A 16,988-nucleotide genomic window follows, 5' to 3' on the forward strand; every position below is an offset into this window, starting at 1 on the left:
CAGAAAGTTCTTTTTTATGTAAAAGGAGTCCAATTGTATATAAGTTAAGTTCTCATATATTGTTTCACTTTATAATGACATTCATAGTAGTGACTATTTTGGCTTACAGAGCGTATCATTGGCATGTCATTCCCATCTTCAGGAAAGGAGTCTTTCTATAGGAATCCCATTGAGGTAAGTGTATTTAACAAGTGCTCATAATTCTCAGTAAACATAGACTGTGGAGTCATAAGTTTAATATTGGCCCAGAGATGGCAGTGTTCCAAAAATTTACTCTTTCCGGTAAAGAATTATAATGGACTGAGAACAATTAGTTTTTGCTGTGTAATGGACCACCCAAAAAATTAGGGGCTTATAACACCAACCATTTACTTCGTTTATGATAATGTGGCTTTTGAATTTAGGTTGGGCTTGACTGGGTGGTTCTGCTGATCAGGGACAAATTTGACTAATCACAGCCAGGCTGATGCATACATCTGCAGGTAGCTACTTGGCATCTGAGGATTGGCTATTCTAAAATGGTGTGGTTGGAGAAGTACCTGGGTGGCACAGTTACTTAAGGATCCAACTCTTGATTTTGGTTCAAGTCATGATCTTAGGGTCATGAGATTGAGCCCAGTGTTGGGCTCCACACGCTCAGCACAAATTCTGCTTGAGGTTATTTTCCCTCTTCCTTTGCCCCTCTCCCTGCTCACTCACACTCATGTACTTTAAATAAATAAGTAAAATCTTAAAAACAAACAAACCAATAAATAAATAAATAAATGGGATGGTTGGATGTCTCCATGTGATGTCTCATGCTCCAACAGACTAGTTCAGGCTTGTTCATGTGGTAGCAGTGGCAAAGGTCCCACAAACAGCAAGCAAAAGAATACAGAGGCCTTGACAGCCCAGGTTCAAACTACTATAATGTGGCTTCTATGTCATTCTGTGGTACAAAGAAAATTTACAATTCAGTCCAGACTCAAGGAGTAGAACAGACTGCATCTCTTGATGGCAGGAATTGCAATAAATTATGGTCATTTTTATAGTCTTATCATAAGAGAAAAGGATGAGAATTCTTTAAATAAAATAAATGTTCTTAGGTTTTAAGTTATAGTGGAAGCATACTGCCTTAGATTCTGTGGATTAAGTTATTTCACCCTTCCATGAAGATGACAACAAAGACGAGGAAGCCACTGCCCCTTTTAAGCCCAAAGCCAAGTCAAAGGCTTAGAAGATCAAGAAAGTGCTGCTTTCTTGAAAGTCATCCACGGTCATCAAAAACAATCGGCAGATCACCTACATTCTGATGTTGTATATCTGAAGGCAGCCCAAATATCCTCAAAAGAACACCCCCAGAAGGTGGGGTTATGGACATTGGGGAGGGTATGTGTTATGGTGAGAGCTGTGAAGTGTGTAAACCTGGTGATTCACAGACCTGTACCCCTGGGGATAAAAATATATGTTTATAAAAAATAAAAAATTATATTAAAAAAATATATAAAATAAAAAATTAAAAAAAAAAGAACACCCCCCCCCAAGGAGAAACAAACTTGACCACTGTGCCATCATCAATTTCCCCTGATTATGGAGTCAGCCATGAAGTAAATAGAAAACAATAACACACTTGTGTTCACTGTGGAGTCAAAGCCAACAAGCACGAGATCAAACAGGCTGTGAAGAAGCTCTAGGACATTGATGTGGCCAAGGTCAACACCCTTATCAAGCCTGATAGAAGAAGGCATGTATTTCATGGGCTCCTGACTGTGATACTTTGGATGTTGCCAACAAAATTGAGATCATCTAAACTGAGTCCCGCTGGCTAAATCTAATTTCTTTTACCATAACTAATAAATTATTAATTCAAACATAAAATGATGTTTAATATGAAATTCCAGTTAAAAGCCATCATTTAAGAAGTTTGCATATGCTATATATTAGTATAATTTATATTATTATATCAATATGATATAATTATGTATATGTCTGCATATAAGTCTACACATAAACATGCATATATTATTATGCTTTTGTTGGGGCATAACAAATACTATAAATTGCTCTAATCTTAAGTGGCTCTTGATGAAATTATATATAGGTTATATATGCATTTAACCAACATCCCTATCAATATATGGAACATTTCTTGCTCTTTCTTAGTCAATATCCCAACACACTGGAGGTAATTATTAGTAAAAGTAAAAATTAAAATTAGTAAAAAGTAAAAATTAGTTCTACTTTTTCTTGAATTTCACATAAGTGGAATCATATAATACATCTTTTTTTTTTTTAAAGATTTTATTTATTTATCAGAGAGAGAGATGGGGAGAGAGCGAGCACAGGCAGACAGAATGGCAGGCAGAGGCAGAGGGAGAAGCAGGCTCCCTGCTGAGCAAGGAGCCCGATGTGGGACTCGATCCCAGGACGCTGGGATCATGACCTGAGCCGAAGGCAGCTGCTTAACCAACTGAGCCACTCAGGCGTCCCTATAATACATCTTTTTTGACTGACATTTTAATTCCCCAAATCTGAGATTCCTTCAATATTGTTGTACAGTTCTTACAACATTTACATATTTTTTTTAAATTTTTTATTTTTTATAAACATATATTTTTATCCCCAGGGGTACAGGTCTGTATCTGTTCTTATCAGTTTAACAACATTTACATATTTATTACTTGTGATAACTTTAGTATTTACTGCTATCTAAAATTCTATATTAAAAGCCCTAGTATTTAGGGGTACCTGGATGGTTCTGTTGGTTAAGCAGCTGCTATCAGCTCAGGTCAAGATCTTGGAGTCCTGGGATCAAGCACTGTGTTGTGCTCCATGTTCAGTAGGGAGCCTTCTTCTCCCTCTGCTCATGCTTACATGCTCTCCCTCTCTCTCTGTCTCTCTCAAATAGGTAAATAAAATATTTATTATTATTTTTTAAAAAGCCCTGTTTACAAACAAGCTTTCTATTTACATACAGGGATCATACAATTATACACCACTTCATGAAGACAGTGAAGGTGTTACATTCTATAACATCTACTTTACAGAAATTTTTAAAAAATCAAAAGATACAGCTGAAGAAACAGGTATAAATTTGGGGGCTAGTAATTTTTATAGGGAAGTTGTACAAGTCACATGACTTTTAAATATGTGAATTAAAAATCATGCATTTGGGGTAGTCATTATGCTTTGTGTTGAAATAAAAAAAGAACACTGGCTGTTAAAGAATCATGTTAAAAAATATTTAATGCACTTCAAAATGTTGTACAAATTATTGTGGTTTATATGCACCCCTAAACCTTTAGTCATCTAGTTCAAGTATATCACTAAAGTGATACATTAATTCTTCCAGTACAATGGCATATTTCATTCTATTGACCATTGCATACTCTAGAATATTTTAGAAAAAAATGTGTAATATTCACAAATATTCTGAAAAACAAGCAGTGCAGTGAACCTGCCTAGTGCTTCTGAGATGGTCTCATGTCAGCTTAATAAGTATTCATTCTATAAAATAATAAGCTAATGTTTGAATAATTGCCAAGACAAAAAATATTTTCTCAAAAATCATGAAGTCTTTTTATCAAGCACCACAAAAGGAGATAGAAGAATTTTAGTTTGAACAGATCTCTTGGACTGTGCTTAACCTGGAACTTTAGCTTAGTTTCCAAGATTTCAGAAGGACCAGATCTTGAATTACAGACAGACTCCAATCAAAAAGTTTTGGCTGTTGGGCTTTTTCCATGATTTGGCTGTTGACCATTGACTGATGATGGATAAAGAAGGTGTGTGCTATAGATATATAATGGAATATTACTCAGCCATCAAAAATGATGAAATCTTGCCATTTACAACAATGTGGATGGAACCAGAGTGTATTATGCTAAATGAAATGTTAGAGAAAGACAAATATATGATTTCAATTTTGTGTGGAATTTAAGAAACAAAGCATGAACATAGGGGAAATGGAGGAAAAATAAGATTAAAAAAAAACAGGGGTGCCTGGGTGGCTCAGTGGGTTAAGCCTCTGCTTTCAGCTCAGGTCATGATCTCAGGGTACTGGGATCAAGTCCTGTGTTGGACTCTCTGCTTGTCAGGGAGCCTGTTTCCTCTTCTCTCTCTCTGCCTACTTGTGATCTCGCTCTGTCAAATAAATAAATAAAATCTTTTAAAAAATGGGGAGGTAAACTATGAGAGACTCTGTGTTCAAAGAACAAACTCAGGGTTGCTGGAGGGGATGTGGAGTAGGGGATGGGTTAAATGGGTGATGGGCATTAAAGAAGGCACTTGTGGGGATAAGCATGGGGTGTTAAATATAAGTAATAGGAGTGCCTGGGTGGCTCAGTGGGTTAAAGTCTCTGCCTTCAACTTGGGTCATGATCCCAGGGTCCTGGGATCGAGCCCTGCATCAGGCTCTCTGCTCAGCAGGGAGCCTGCTTCCTCCTCCCTCTCTGCCTGTTTCTCTGCCTACTTGTGATCTCCGTCTGTCAAATAAATAAAATCTGGGCGCCTGGGTGGCTCAGTGGGTTAAGCCGCTGCCTTCGGCTCAGGTCATGATCTCAGGGTCCTGGAATCGAGTTCCACATCGGGCTATCTGCTCAGCAGGGAGCCTGTTTCCTCCTCTCTCTCTCTCTGCCTGCCTCTCTGCCTACTTGTGATCTCTCTCTGTCAAATAAATAAATAAAATCTTAAAAAAAAATAAAATCTTAAATTAAATAAATAAATAAATAAATAAAAGTGATGAATCACTGAATTCTACTCCTGAAACCAGTACTACACTATATGTTAACTAACTTGAATTTAAATAAAAAATAAAAATAAAAAATGCTCGACTTTACAACAGTGTGAAAGTGATAAGCATTCAGTAGACCTCACACTTTGAAATTTGAAGTTTGATCTTTTCCCAGGCTAATGATCTGCTGTGCAATTATTTTCATCAGCTGCAGTTCCCAGCAGCTATGTGATCATGAGCGTGTACAGTTGATACCCTGACAACAATTGTGTGTCTGTATAGCCATGTTTGTTTTTTCTACTCAGTGCAGTATTCAATATATTACATGAGACATTCAACACTTTACTACAAAATAGACTTCCGATCAGATGATTTTGTCCAACTATAGGATAATGTGTTTTTGAGCACAATTAAGGTGTAGACTAGGCTGCTTTGTTTTGTTGACAGTTTCCTTTGCTGTGCAGGAGACTTTTATCTTGATGAGTCCCAAAAGTTCATTTTTGCTTTTGTTTCCCTTGACTTTGGAGATGTGTCTTGAAAGAAGTTGCTATGGATGATGTCGAAGAGGGTTACACTGCCTGTATTCTTCTCTAGGATTTTGATGGATCCCTGCCAATGTTGAAGTCTTTCATCCATTTAGAGTTTATCTTTGTGTATGGTATAAGACAATGGTTAAGTTTCATTCTTCTGTACATAGCTGTCCAAGTTTCCCAGCACCATTTATTGAAGAGACTGTCTTTTTTTCCACGGATATTTTTTCCTGCTTTGTTGAAGATTAGTTGACCATAGAGTTGAGGGTCCATATCTGGGCTCTCTACTCTGTTCTGTTGTTCTATGTGTCTGTTTTTGTGCCAGTCCCATGCTGTGTTGGTGATCACAGCTTTGTAATAAAGCTTGAAATCAGGCTATGTGATGCCCCTAGCTTCATTTTTCTTTTTCAACATTTCCTTGGTGGTTCGAGATCTTCTCTGGTTCCATACAAATTTTAGGATTGTTTGTCCCAGTACTTTGAAAAATACCTTTGGCATTTTGGCATTGGAGGTATAGATTGTTCTGGGCAGCCTAGATATTTTAACAATGTTTATTCTTCCAATCCATGAGCATGGAATGTTTTTCCATCTTTTGTGTCTTCTTCAATTTCTTTCATGAGTGTTCTGTAGTTCCTTGAGTACAGATCCTTTACCTCTTTGGTTAGGTTTATTCGCAGGTATCATATGGTTGTTGGTGCTATAGTAAATGGAATTGATTCTCTTATTTCCCTTTCTATATTTTCATTGTTAGTGTAGAAGAAAGCAACGGATTTCTGCACATTGATTTTGTATCCTTCCATATTACTGAATTTCTGTATGAATTCTAGTAATTTTGGAGTAGAGACTTTTGGGTTTTTCATGTCATCTATGAAGAGAGAGAGTTTGACGTCAGAAGATATTTGTAAATGACATTATAGATAAAGGACTGGTATCCAAGATGTATGAAGAACTTCTTAACCTCAACCCCCAAAAAACCAATTAAGTCAAAAAATGGGCAGAAGACATGAACAGATGCTTCTCCAAAGAAGACATACGAATGTCTAACAGACACATGAAAAAAAGTTCAATATCATTAGCCATCAAGGAAATTCAACTTAAAACCACATTGAGATACCTCCTTACACCAGATAGAATGGCAAAAATTGACAAGGCAGGAAACAACAACAGAGAAAGGGGAACCCTCTAACACTGTTGGTCGGAATGTAAGTTGGTACAGCCACATTGGAAAACAGTATGGAGGTTCCTTTATTAAAAATAGAGCTACCCTATGACCCAGCAGTTGTACTACTGGGCATTTACTCCAAAAATACTGATGTAGTGAAAAGAATGGGTACATGCACCCCAGTGTTCATAGCAGCAATGTCCACAATAGCCAACCTATAAGGAGCTGAGATGCCCTTCAACAGATGAGTGGATAAAGAAGATGTGGCTCAAATATACAATGTAAAATTACTCGGCCATCAAAAAGGATGAATACCCATCATTTGCATCAACATGGTTGAAACTGGAGGGGATTACACTAAGTGAAATAAGTCAAGCAGAGAAAGACAATTATCATATGGTTTCACTTATATATGGAACATAAGGAATAGTGTGGAGGACATTAGGAGAAGGAAGGGAAAAATGAAGTGGGGGAAATCAGAGGGGGAGATGAACCATGAGAGTCTAGACTCCAGGAAACAAACTGAGGGTTTCAGAGGGGAGGGCGGGTGGGGGAATGGCTTAGACTGGTGATGGGTATTAAGGAGGGAATGTATTGCACCGAGCACTGCGTTATACACAAACAATGAACCACAGAACACTACATCAAAAAATAATGATGTACTGTATGGTGACTAACATAACATAAAAAAGAAAAGGTAGGCTAGGCTAAGTTATGATGTTGGGTAGGTTTCGTGTATTAAATGTATTTTTTACTTTTAATATCTTCAATCAAAAAGGGTTTATTGGGAACTAACCCCATCACAAGTCAAGGAATATATGTAGTCAGAAAGAAACTGCCTTGAGAGAGATGAACTCAGTGATTATCAATTGAAAAAAAAGTATCGATTTTATTCATCTCTTAGACAAACAGAAAAATAAAACATTTTTCCCCATGGAATAACATGTATATAATGATATAAATGTATATTATACATAATTTTATAATTTATAATGATATAAATGTATATTATACATAAATATACAGTGTACAATAATATATTATATATTAACTAATAGTCATAAATATATAATTTGATATTACTATAATAGGATAATATATTTCCCTCTTAGAGTAGTACATGTTTAAATATGTATCATATATTATGTAGTATGTAATTTATATGTAATTTACAATTACATGTAAATTATATGTAGTATATTCTATTTATAAATACATATTGCATATATATTTATGTATATACTAATCTCCTAAAAACACAAAAATAACATTTTCCCCTTAGGATAATATACGTGTATTTATATGTAATATATGTTAAACTACACAATATAGGATATATAATTATGTATATAAAATATGGAGTTATATACAATACATTTAGTATAAGTTATATAAATATACATTTCGTTTATGGACATATATAAATTAATCTTTTATAGAAGCAGGAAAACAAAACCTAGAAAAATAGATGTATATTTAGATATAGTTATATTTAACTATATTTTTATATTTATATATAAAAATTAAACATATATATATATTAACATGTTCCTATAATCAAATTTAATATACACAGTATATATTTTATATAAGTACATATTTTTAGTTTATACATTATGTGATTATATTATAAATTCTATAAATTTATAAACTAGATAATTTATAATATATCATTGAGTTGTATACTATACATAATAGTTTTTATATAATCATATAACATGTTATATATTTTACATAAAACATATTATATTGAATGGTATATTATGTATATTATATATTACATGGCATATACTATATTACATATAAACACATATTATTCTAAGGGGATAAATTTTATATTTTCCTGTAAGAGATCAATATAGGTAATATGTATTTATAAGTAGTATGGAACTAACACAAAGACATATAATTCATATGGTAAAATGTTGAAACTGACCAAAATATGAAAACTGCTAAAGCTGTCAGAAAAAGACAAGACAAAAAGCTTTTGTGTATATCTATAAACTAAAGGTGACACTCTCTAAAGGTTTAAAAATTGTTATTGCTACTTCCATTTAAAAATTTTTTATAGGGGTATCTGGGTGACTCAGTTGGTTAAGTGTCTTACTCTTGGTTTTGGCCCAGGTCATGATCTCAGGGTCCTGGGACTGAACCCTGGGTCAAACTCTGGGCTCATGGAGGAGCTGGCTTGAGGGTTCTTTCCATCTCCCTCTGCCCCTTCCACCACTCATGCATGTGCACACTCTTGCACTCTCTCCCTGTCTCAGATAAAAGCTTTTCTAAAAATAAAATAAAAAATTTAATTCTAAATAAAAAAAAAAACTATATACAAACCAAAATTTAACCGGAGGCCCCAGCCCCCTCCAAAAAAAAAAAAAATCAGTACTAAGCAAGACCCAGAACAGTTCATAATTTACAGTTCTGCATGAACAACTCTCTTAGGACTTATCCAATAATGTACTCTATTTTACAATCTGCTTATCTTGTAAAACTAATTTTGCCGACTTTCTTTCATTAAAATTTCATACAGTGTAAAAGTAGAACTGTACGTAAATAATCCATCTAGAACTTCTGTAACATCGTCATTTTTTTCTGTAGATGATTCTGAGATTGTCTCATTTTACTGGTATTGGACCTTACTCATTCTTTTGACTCCTGGCAGTTAGAACTACTGCTTCCAAGGCCTGTATTTTCACTGCCTTCAGGAAATAAATCTTTCTCAGCTTGAAACAGATGAGGTTCATCCATTTGATTATTTTTCCTCAGAAGTTTCATCTCTTCATTCATAGTTAAATTTTCCCAGTCAACATTGAGTATGATCTTTATTTCCTTTATCTGTTTGATCTTCTTTTTCTAGCTCCTTTAGATATAAGGTTAGATTGTGTATCTGAGACTTCTACTTGAGGTGGGCCTGTATTGCTCTAAACTTCCCTCTTAGAATAGCTTTTGGTGCACCCCAAAGATTTTGAAACATTGTGTTTCATTTTCACTTGATTTCCTCTTTGTCTTTTGTCTTTTGTCTTTGTTTTTGTCCCTTTGTCTTTTCCTTTTTATCTTTTGATTTACTCTTTAATTTCTTGATTGACCTGTTCATTGTTTAGTCCATGTTATTTAATCTCCATGTATTGGTGATCTTTCCAGATTTCTTCTTGTTGTTGATTCTTAGTTTCATAGCTGTAGTCAGAAAAGATGCCTGCTATGACTTGGATCTTTGTGAATTTGTTGAGACGTGTTTTGTGGTCTAATTTGTTCTCTGTTCTGGACAACATTCCATGTGTCCAGAATGTATATTCTGCTGCTTCAGGATGGAATGTTCTAAATGTATCTGTTAATTCAATATGGTCCCATGTGTTATTCAAAGCCATTGTTTCCTTGATGATTTTCTGTTTGGATGACCAGTCTATTGATGTAAGTGAGGTGTTAAAGTCCTCTACTACTATTGTATTACTCTCAGTTACTTCTTTTATGTTTGTTATTACACGCTTTATGTATTTAGGTACGTAAATATTTACAATTGTTATATCTTCCTGTTGTATTGTTTGATTTATGATTATATAGTGTTCTCTTTGTCTCTTGTTACAGTCTGTTTTAAACTCTATTTTGTTTGACATAAGTATTGCTATCCCGGCTTTCTTTTCACATCCATTTGCATGCATTCTCCATCTCTTCACTTTCAATGTGCATGTGTCTTTAGGTTTGCAATGAGGCAGCATATAGCTGGGTCTTGGTTATTTTTTCCCATTCCATCTCTCTATGTCTTTTGATTGGAGCATTTAGTCCATTTACATTCAAAGCAATTATCGATGGATATGTATTTGTCATTGTTACTTGTTTCATAGTTGTTTTGGTAGTTCTCTCTTTCTTTCCTGCAGAAGATGTAACATCTTCTGCATATAATAGACCATATTGAGTCAATGGTCACTTAAGTTTGAATTCATTCTTTACTCCTTTCCTCTCCACAATTTAGGTATGTGGTGTCATACTTTACTTTTACTTTCTCAGTATGCTCACTGTTTTTTATAGTTATACTTACTTTAACTGCTTTTGTGCTTCCCACTTTTCTTACTCCTGCTGATTTTTGAAATTCCATGTTTTAAGCCCAATTGGTTGTAAGAACTCACAAAATTAGGCCCTTCTGGTTTTCAAAGTCAAATGTAATGGGGATTCATCTTCCCTACATGGGGTCCCTGATGTGGAGGTTTGTTTTTCACCCCTCACCATGCCTGCAGCACCCCTCCCTCTTGCAGACAGTTGTATGGTTCTCTTTAGCTCCAGACCATGTCTCTGTCCTTACTACCCTCTTTCAGTGGCCCCTTCTCTACATTTAGCTGTGGAGTTTGTTCTGTCAGTCTCCGTGTCATTTTTTGGGTTATTTACACTGATGCATTTATTTAGTTTTATCTGTGTGAGGCGATGAGCTGAAAGTCTTCCTATTCTACCATCTTCCCCAGGAGTCTTTGATATTATTTTAAATGGTATTTTAAAGTTTTGTTTTCTTATTGGCTGCTGTAATATCTATATATCTATAAATCTATATCTATATATCTATAATTCTATATATATCTATATAGATATAGATATCCAGTACACTTCATAAATTCATACATTCAGCAGACACACAAGAAGATACTCAACATCATCCATGACCAAGGAAAATGCAAATCAAAACCACAATAATACCTCACACCTCTCAGAATGGCTAAAATCAACAACACAAGAAACAACAGGTGTTCGTGAAGATGTTGCAAAAAGGAACCCTGTGCACTGCTGGTGGGAATGCAAACTGGTTGCAACCACTGTTGAAAAGAGTGTGGAAGTTTCTCCAAAACAAAAATTAGACATATTCTGTGATCCAGGTATTTACCCAAAGAAAACAAAAGACACTAATTCAAAATGATACATCTAGGTTCATCCATGTTGTTGCAAACGGCAGGATCTCATCTTTTTTATGGCTCAATAATGTTCTTTGTGTATATATACCACCTCTTCTTTAGCCATCCATTTTGATGGACACTTGGGTTGTTTCCATATCTTGGCTTTTGTAAATATTGATGCAGTAATGGTGTACCATAGAGGTACAGATACCTTTGTGAATGAGTATTTCTGTTTTCTTTAGGTAACCCAATAGTGAAATTACTGGATCATATGGTAATTCTATTTTTATTTTTTTTCAAGAACCTCTGTACTGTTTTCCACAGTGGGTGTACCAGTTTGCATTCCTACCACCAGTGCACAAGGGTTTCTTTTTCTCCATACCCTCACCAACACTTATTTCTTATCTTTGATTTTAGCCATTCTGACAGGTATAAAGTGATAGCTGATTGTGATTTTGATTTGCATTTCCTTTTCCTCTTTTCATGTCTGTGTTTGCCATCTCTATATCTTATTTGAAAAAAATGTCAATTCAGAGGAAAAAGTCTATTCAGGTTTTCTGCCCATTCTTAATTGAATCATATTTTGGGGGGTGTTGACTTGTATAAGTCCTTTATATTTTGAGTATTAACTCCTTATCAGATATATCATTTGCAAATATCTTCTTCCATTCAGAAGGTGGATTTTTAGTTGTGTTGGTGGTTTCCTTCACCATACAAAAACTTATCTGGAATAGTCCTAATAGTTTATATTTACTTTTGTTTCCGTTGACTGAGGACACATATCTAGAAAGATGTTGCAATGGCTGATGTCAAACAGTTTACTGCCTATATTTTCTTCAAGAAGTTTTATAGTTTCAGCTCTCACATTTAGGTCTTTAATCCAGTGTATTTATTTTTGTAGCAAAAAGAAACAAAATGATCATTCTTTTGCATTCTTTTAGCTGTCCAGTTTTCTCACCACCACTTATTGAAGAGACTATCTTTTCCCCTAGTGTACATACAGTCTTGTCTCCTTTGTCCTAGATTAATTTTCCCTATTAGTGTCGGCTTATTTCTGGGCTCTCTAATCTGTTCAGTATGTCCATTTTTGTACCAGTACCATACCTTTTGATTACTATAGCTTTATAATATATCTCATAATCTGGTTTGTCTTCAAATTCTTTCATCAGCATTTTATAGTTTTCAGAGCACAGATCTTCTACCTCTTTTGTTAAGTTTATTTCTAGGTTATTTTATTCTTTTTGGTGCAATTGTAAATAAAATTGTTTTCTCTTTCTGCTACTTCATTATTAATGTACAAAAAAAAACAATTTCTGTGCATTAATTTTGTGTCCTGAAACTTTACTGAATTCATGTATTCTAATTGTTTTTTATTAGGGTTTTAGGTTTTTCTCTGTATAATATCATGTAATCTGCAAATAGTGACAGTAACTTCTTCCTTACCTAATTGGATGCTTTTTTTTTTTTTTTTCTTGTCTGATTGCTGTGGTTAGAGCTTCCGGGGGTATGCTGAATAAAAGTGGTTAAGAGTGGGCATCCTTGTCTTGTTTCTGATCTTAGAGGGAAAACTCTCAATTTTTCACCATTGAGTATGACATCAGCTGTGAGTTTGTCATATATGACCTTCACTGTGTTGAGGTATGTTCTTTCTAAACCCATTTTTTGGAGAGTTTTATCATAAATGGATGTTGAATTTTGTCATATGCTTTTCTGCATCAGTTGAGATGATTGCATGGTTTTTATACTTCATTTTGTTGACTCGGGGGATTGATTTGCAAATATTGAGCCTTTCTTATGAACCTGGAATAAATCCCACTTGATCATGGTGAATGTTCCTTTTAATATATTGTTAAATATGATTTGCTAATATTTTCTTGAGAATTTTTGCTTCTGTGTTCTTCAGTGATAATGTTTTATAGTTTTTTTTTTTTTGTAGTGTGTTTGTCTGTTTTGGTATCAGGGTAATGCTGGCCTCATTAGGCTGTACTTCAAAGCTATAGTTTCTTTGCTATTGTTTTGGAATAGATTGAAGACAATAGGTATTAACTCTTTTTTAAATATTTGGTAAATTCACCTATGATCTGTCTGATCCTGGAATTTGTTGGGAGTTTTTTGATTAGGAATTCAATTCTGTCAGCAATAATTTGGTTTTCAAATTTTTATGTCTTCCTGATTCAGTTTAGGATGACTGTATGTTTCAAGCAGTTCATCTATTTTTTTCTAGGTTATCTGATTTTTTGACATATAATTTTTTTCTGGTACACTCTTATACTCTTTCGTTCCTCTATGGTGTTCTTTGTTAACTTTTCTGTCTCTGGTTTCATTCAGTTCCTTTTGTTTTCTTCTCCTTATCAGTCTGCTAAAGATTTATTGAATTTTTTATGTTTTGAAAGAATTGGTTCTTTATTTCATTGGTCTTTTCTTTTTTCTTTTTTTTTTTTAAAGATTTTATTTATTTGACAGAGAGAAATCACAAATAGATGGAGAGGCAGGCAGAGAGAGAGAGAGAGGGAAGCAGGCTCCCCACGGAGCAGAGAGCCTGATGCGGGACTCAATCCCAGGACCCTGAGATCATGACCTGAGCCGAAGGCAGTGGCTTAACCCGCTGAGCCACCCAGGCGCCCCTCATTGGTCTTTTCTATTCTTAAAGACTCTATTTCATTCATTTATGCTCGATTTTTATTAAATCTTTCCATCTACTAATTTTGGGCTTTACTTTTTTTTCTAGTTTTTTTAGGTTTTTAGATGGAGGTTTTTCTTCTATCTTTGGGTTGGCTGGTATCTCTATAAATATCCCTTTTAGGACTTTTCTCTGGGTCTCAAAGATTTAGACTATAGTGTTTTTATTTTCATTTGTCTCCATATATTTTTTAATTTGCTCTTCATTTTCTTTCTTGACTCATTTGTTGCTTGGTAGCATGTTGTTTAATTTCCACCTGTTTGGTTTTCCAATTTTTTTTCTGTAATTGGTTTCTATTTCACCCCATTGTGATTAGAAAATATACACGATATGATTCAATCTTTTTAAATGTATTGAGACTTGTTCTTTGGCCTACCGTGTGATATATCCTGGAAAACATTCTGTGTGCATATAAAAAGAATTTGTATTCTGTTGTTTTTGTGTGTCAAAACAACAGAATATTTATCTGTTAGTTCCATCTGACCTACTGTATTGTTTAAAGACACACTTCCTTATTGATATTCTGCCTGTATGATATATCTATTTAAAAAGTGCTGTGTTGGGGCGCCTGGGTGGCTCAGTGGGTTAAAGCCTCTGCCTTCGACTCGGGTCACGGTCCCAGGGTCCTGGGATCCAGCCCCGCGTCGGGCTCTCTGCTCAGCAGGGAGCCTGCTTCCTCCTCTCTCTCTGCCTGCCTCTCTGCCTAGTTGTGATCTCTGTCTGTCAAATAAATAAATAAATAAATCTAAAAAAAAAGTGTTGTGTTAAATTCCCCTACTATTATTGTATTACTCTTTCTCCCTTTATGGGTATTAATATTTACTTTAAATATTTAGGTGTGCCATTGTTGGGTACATAGATATTTATAATTGTTGTATCATCTTGTTCAATTGATTCTTTATCATTATGCAATGCCCTACTTACTCTCTTGTAAGTCTTAAAGTTCTGCTTTTTGTGATATAAATATTGTCACCTTGGGGTTTTTTCCCACTCCCTTTTGCATGAAATATCTTTTCCATCCGTTCACTTTCAGCCTGAGTGTGTCCTTATATCTGAAATGAGTGTCTTGTAGGCAATGTGTAGTTGTGTTTTGTTTTTTGTCCACTAGGCCACCCTATGCCTTTTGATTGGAGTGTTGAGGGCACTTATATTTAAGTAATTATTTTCAGTGTGTACTTACTGTCATTTTGATTATTTTCTGGTTGTTTTTGTGGTTCTTCTCTGTTAATTCTTGTTCTCTTTACTTAAGATTATAAATTTCTGTAGTGTTATTCTTGACTTTCCTTCTCTTTTTTGTGTATCTTTTATAAGTTTTGTGTTGGTGTTTACCATGAGGTTTATATGCGACATTCTATGTATACATCATTCTATATTAAGTTGATGGTCATTTAAGTTCAAGCACATTATAAAAAACTTTTTAAATCCTTCCTCTGGTTTTGTGTTTATGTTGTCATATTTTACATCTTTTTATAATTTTCTTAATTCTAATTAAGGCCTTTTCTCTTCCACTTTAAAAGGTTCCTTTAACATTTCTTTTAAGCCTGGTTGGGTGGTGATGAACTCCTTTAGCTTTTGCTTGTCTAGGGAACTCCATCTCTCTCTCTCAATTCTAAATAAAAACCTTGCTGGGTAGTTTACTTGGTTGCAGGTTTTTTCCTTTCAGCACTTTGAATATGTCATGACTATCTCCTCTGGGCTGCAAAGTTCCTGCTGAAAATTCACCTGATAGCCTTATGGGGTTTCCCTTTTTGTAACTTTTTGCTTCGCTCTGACTGCCTTTAAAATTCTCTTTATCATTAACATTTGACATTTTAATTATTCTGTGCTATGGTGTGGCCCTCATTGGGTTCATCTTGCTTGGAATTCTATGGTTCCTGAACCCGGATGTTACTTCCTTCCCCAGGTTAGGGGCGTTTTCAGCTATTATTTCTTCAAATATATTTTATACTCCTTTCTCTTCTCCTTCTGGGGCCCCAATAATGCAAATTCTTACTTATTTGATGTTGTCCAAGAGATCCCTTAACCTATGCTAATTTTTAAAAATTCTTTTTTTGTTTTTGCTATTCAGCTATCTTCTAGATCACTTATGTGTTCTGCATTTGCTAACTTATTGTTGATGCCATCTAGTAGTTTTTCATTTCAGTTATTACATTCTTCAACTCTGATTTGTTCTTTTTTTTTCATCTTAATTTTTTATTTTTTATAAACATATATTTTTATCCCCAGGGTTACAGGTCTGTGAATCACCAGGTTTACACACTTCACAGCACTCACCAAAGCACATACCCTCCCCAATGTCCATAATCCCACCTTCTCCCAAACCCCCTCCCCCTAGCAACCCTCAGTTTGTTTTGTGAGATTAAGAGTCACTTATGGTTTGTCTCCCTCCCAATCCCATCTTGTTTCATTTATTCTTCTCCTACCCACTTAAGCCTCCATGTTGCATCACCACTTCCTCATATCAGGGAGATCATATGATAGTTGTCTTTCTCTGCTTGACTTATTTCGCTAAGCATGATACGCTCTAGTTCCATCCATTTTGTCACAAATGGCAAGATTTCATTTCTTTTGATGGCTGCCTAGTATTCCATTGTGTATATATACCACATCTTCTTGATCCATTCATCTGTTGATGGACATCTAGGTTCTTTCCATAGTTTGGCTATCGTGGACATTGCTGCTATAAACATTCGGGTGCATGTGCCCCTTTGGATCACTACATTTGTATCTTTAGGGTAAATACCCAATAGTGCAATTGCTGGGTCATAGACAGCCTCTTCAATAAATGGTGCTGGGAAAATTGGACAGCCACATGCAGAAAAATGAAATTGGACCATTTCCTTACACCACACATAAAAATAGACTCAAAATGGATGAAGGACCTCAATGTGTGAAAGAAATCCATCAAAATCCTTGAGGAGAACACCGGCAGCAACCTCTTCGACCTCTGCCGCAGCAACATCTTCCTAGGAACAACGCAAAAGGCAAGAGAAGCAAGGGAAAAAATGAACTCTTGATTTGTTCTTTTTGT

The 16,988-nt window shown here is 35.0% G+C and overlaps 1 protein-coding gene across 1 annotated transcript in view; it reads left to right on the top strand.

The window, feature by feature from the left end:
• Positions 1 to 16,988, top strand: part of LOC309857761 (phosphatidylinositol 3,4,5-trisphosphate 3-phosphatase TPTE2-like) — a gene marked incomplete at its 5' end in the record, with an annotated part of 53,095 nt that overhangs the window by 1,107 nt on the left and 35,000 nt on the right. Inside the window, one exon of the mRNA XM_082750515.1 lies at positions 110 to 174. Coding sequence (XP_082606641.1) covers positions 110 to 174 — 65 coding nt within the window. The remainder of the gene's footprint in view (positions 1 to 109; positions 175 to 16,988) is intronic.

Source organism: Mustela nivalis (assembly GCF_964662115.1).
Source record: "Mustela nivalis genome assembly, contig: HAP1_SCAFFOLD_1177, whole genome shotgun sequence".
Taxonomy (NCBI): Eukaryota; Metazoa; Chordata; class Mammalia; order Carnivora; family Mustelidae; genus Mustela; species Mustela nivalis.